Source organism: Limulus polyphemus, unplaced genomic scaffold, assembly GCF_000517525.1.
Source record: "Limulus polyphemus unplaced genomic scaffold, Limulus_polyphemus-2.1.2 Scaffold772, whole genome shotgun sequence".
In the NCBI taxonomy this organism is placed as follows: domain Eukaryota; kingdom Metazoa; phylum Arthropoda; class Merostomata; order Xiphosura; family Limulidae; genus Limulus; species Limulus polyphemus.
The window spans coordinates 312,043-315,061 of record NW_013666382.1 but is presented as its reverse complement, the minus strand read 5'-3'; the positions used below and the strand labels follow the sequence as shown (position 1 = coordinate 315,061).

General features: G+C 30.9%; 1 protein-coding gene across 1 annotated transcript in view; it reads left to right on the top strand.

Annotated features, from left to right (window-relative positions):
* The window catches only part of LOC111086003 (chordin-like protein 1), a 55,873-nt gene extending 53,287 nt beyond the window's left edge, over positions 1-2,586 (top strand). The window contains exons 8-9 of the mRNA XM_022387175.1: positions 1,209-1,307; positions 2,049-2,586. Coding sequence (XP_022242883.1) covers positions 1,209-1,307; positions 2,049-2,206 — 257 coding nt within the window. The 3' untranslated portion in view covers positions 2,207-2,586. The remainder of the gene's footprint in view (positions 1-1,208; positions 1,308-2,048) is intronic.
* The last annotated feature ends 433 nt before the right edge of the window (positions 2,587-3,019 follow it).

Here is a 3,019-nt window from a genome sequence, read left to right as displayed (position 1 = left end):
CAACACGTAGTTTTGAGATTAAACGACGTATAGTTCACAACAAAAAGAATCAGGATGAATAAGGATGCATATTCGTTTGACATCAATGTTCTTCCCTTTTCTTCAGTTTGTTTGTATTTTTGTACACAAACATAATAATAAAAAACTTTCATTGTGGTAAAGAAATAATAATTTGATCTAAGTAAGTTGTTTTTCTTCCCGATTTATAAAAAATTCTTAAGTGATAGAAAAAACTGAATATTATTTTCGAAATCTACGTAGCTTAATTATGGAAAATCCGTTATTAAAACCAAAAACACTTTTATGAAGTTTAAATTCGTAGGCCTGTGTAATCAGTAGCGACATTTGAAGAAAACAATCCTCTGTACCCCTAGCCGCTTTACTATTTATTTTATCGAGTGATTTGCATCCTTCTCACAATCAGTAATGTGTAAAGTATCATTTTCACTCTGATCACTCTATAATTTTCTTACCAAATATCTATTCATTTCCATACCTTTTCACACTCGTGCTTCTGTCGTCTACCAGAAAATTAAGGCACAAACATGTAAGTTAAAGATTATGACTGCATGTGGAAAACGAAACAAAAGAAGGGTAACAAAAAAAAAATATGTATCAATTCTGCATAAAGATATACGAAACGAACCAAAATTACGCGAAAAACGAGAGATAAACCTTACGGTTGGGGGGAGAGGGTATGCAATTGTGTCCCTACCTCCAGATCCACCCCTGAAGTGTTCTTATGAAAATGGAAGAGATTGCAGAAAATTATCTTTTAAAAATGGAAACACTCGAGGTGTTTCTTATGAAAAATATAAATCCCAAGGTATTAAATATGATCCAAATCAGCAACTGGTCATAGACCTTAATTATTCTTTTATTTGTTATTTTTTTGTATTACGCGTTTCACCTAAGTAATATTGATCATGTTTAAATGAAAATGTAGATAAATTTGAAGTAAAATATTTCTCACTGTATTCACACACACACACACACACACACATATTGTCCTCTCAGGCAATTGTCAGAATGTAGACATTTTATTGATTGTAACCCAAACCAAGATATATTATAAGTCATTTCAACAAACTATGTAATGTGTTAATAACAATAAGCAAATAATAAATTAGTCCACTTATATCTTTTTAAGACATCTAAAATTGAGAATGCCAGAATTATAATATTTATTTTTCTTTACAAAACTACAGAGAAAATGGCAGACTTTTCTAAACAGCACCTTTCAACAAAAGAGTTCGGCGTTTTGAGAACCACGTTTAGATTCACTTTGCTTGGAGCTACTAAGACAAGTAAGTATATTAAGAGCGCCAAAGGAACAGTGCTAATTATGTCGTTTGTAAAAGAAATATTTCCTTGTGAACTTTTTAGCGTCCGTTACCACAAAAAACTGCTATTTTTTTTTATCAAACAATTGTGTGAATGGTGAGTGATTTTTAAGGTAAACTATATCACTGTGATTTTTGTTGTTCTTCTTTTTACTTTGCTATAAAGGACATTAATAATTAATGTATTTTAGAAATATATTTCAACTTCTATAAAAATGTCATATAATTAATTTTAATAAACCTCAGAAACCCATAATATATATCAACTAAGAAAATGCGTCAAAAACTACAATCATTGTTTAATAGCTTTAATGATAAATACCTTTAAAAGTGTGAAAGGGCATCATACGTCGAATAATTGTTATTAAGAAATCCAATCAAAGCTTGTAAATGGACATTTCAATTACAAATTGCCTTTACTGTTGCAAGGAAGAAAAAAAGTCCATGGACTTATCAGATTTCTTACTAATTTATCATTCTTTTGAATCCAGTCCTCTAAGAATTAGTGTTCTCAGACTTACGAACATTACCTTTCTGTTTTGAGCAAGATATTTTATATAAATGGATTGAGAAATCAATTTTAATGATATTCTATATTTTTAGTTTAAAATAACTTGAAATAGAAACTTGTTTGATAAATAGTAATTGCTTAAAAATAACTTTTTATTTGCTAAATAGGTTTCTTGTGTTTTTTTCCTCCTTCAGAGCTGATGGATAGATTCATTAAGAGATCAAAAAGTCTGGCAGACCATTGTGTCAGCGGTTGTCACAGAAAGATCTCCAGGTTAGAAACAGTTCTCCGTCTCAAAGAAATTTCCCGAAGATCTCATTGCTCTAAAAGGGAAAAAGTGTTTGGAAAGTAGATTTCACCGCACATCATTACTGTTAACATTTAAATAAAGTGTTAGCAGTAATTACAAGTGATTATTTTTACGGAGGAATTGCCAAGGTGTTAAGAGGAGGGTGAGCATAATCTTAACGGAAACAGGTTGTTAGTTTACTGGAATGTTGATTAAACTCACCATCCCCTGGGCGCTTCTTTTCGTAAAAGAAACACGTATCAGTAGTCACTGTTCATCATTCACAACTGTCGGAGAAGTGAAACTTGAATACCAAAATGAGTCGGTTTAAGTTAACTTTACAAAACTGTCTTAAGCTTCGGTAAGTCACCCATATCTCGCAGCTACGAGTGTATTTTTACAAAATTCCATACAAAAAAAAGAATCACATACCAGTAGGTGGCGATGTTTGGAATTAAAAATACAATAATTTAATCTTTATATCAGAATTTATACTTTTAAAACTAAAGTACCTTCATAATTCTTATTAGATTATAGAAACGTAATTTGCAAAAACAACTAGAAGTAGAAATTCTGATATTACAACTTCTTGAAAATTAATTTGTTTGCTTTTACTACTCGGGAACTCTTTTATTTCCTGGACTGATTCAATGTGACATTGGCATCAGCTTCCCAATATGATGCCTCTTCAAGAAATGAGTACAAAATCATAAACCATTCATTTTATTCAGTTAACTGCACGAGGGGCCAAATCGTAAGCAAACAGGCATAATAACAACTGTTAATGTAATGTAGTATAGCTGTTGATATAATGAGTTTGGTGTGAGTTGTTCTTTTTAAATCTTAGTAATGTGATGGTGAATATTCGTATTCATT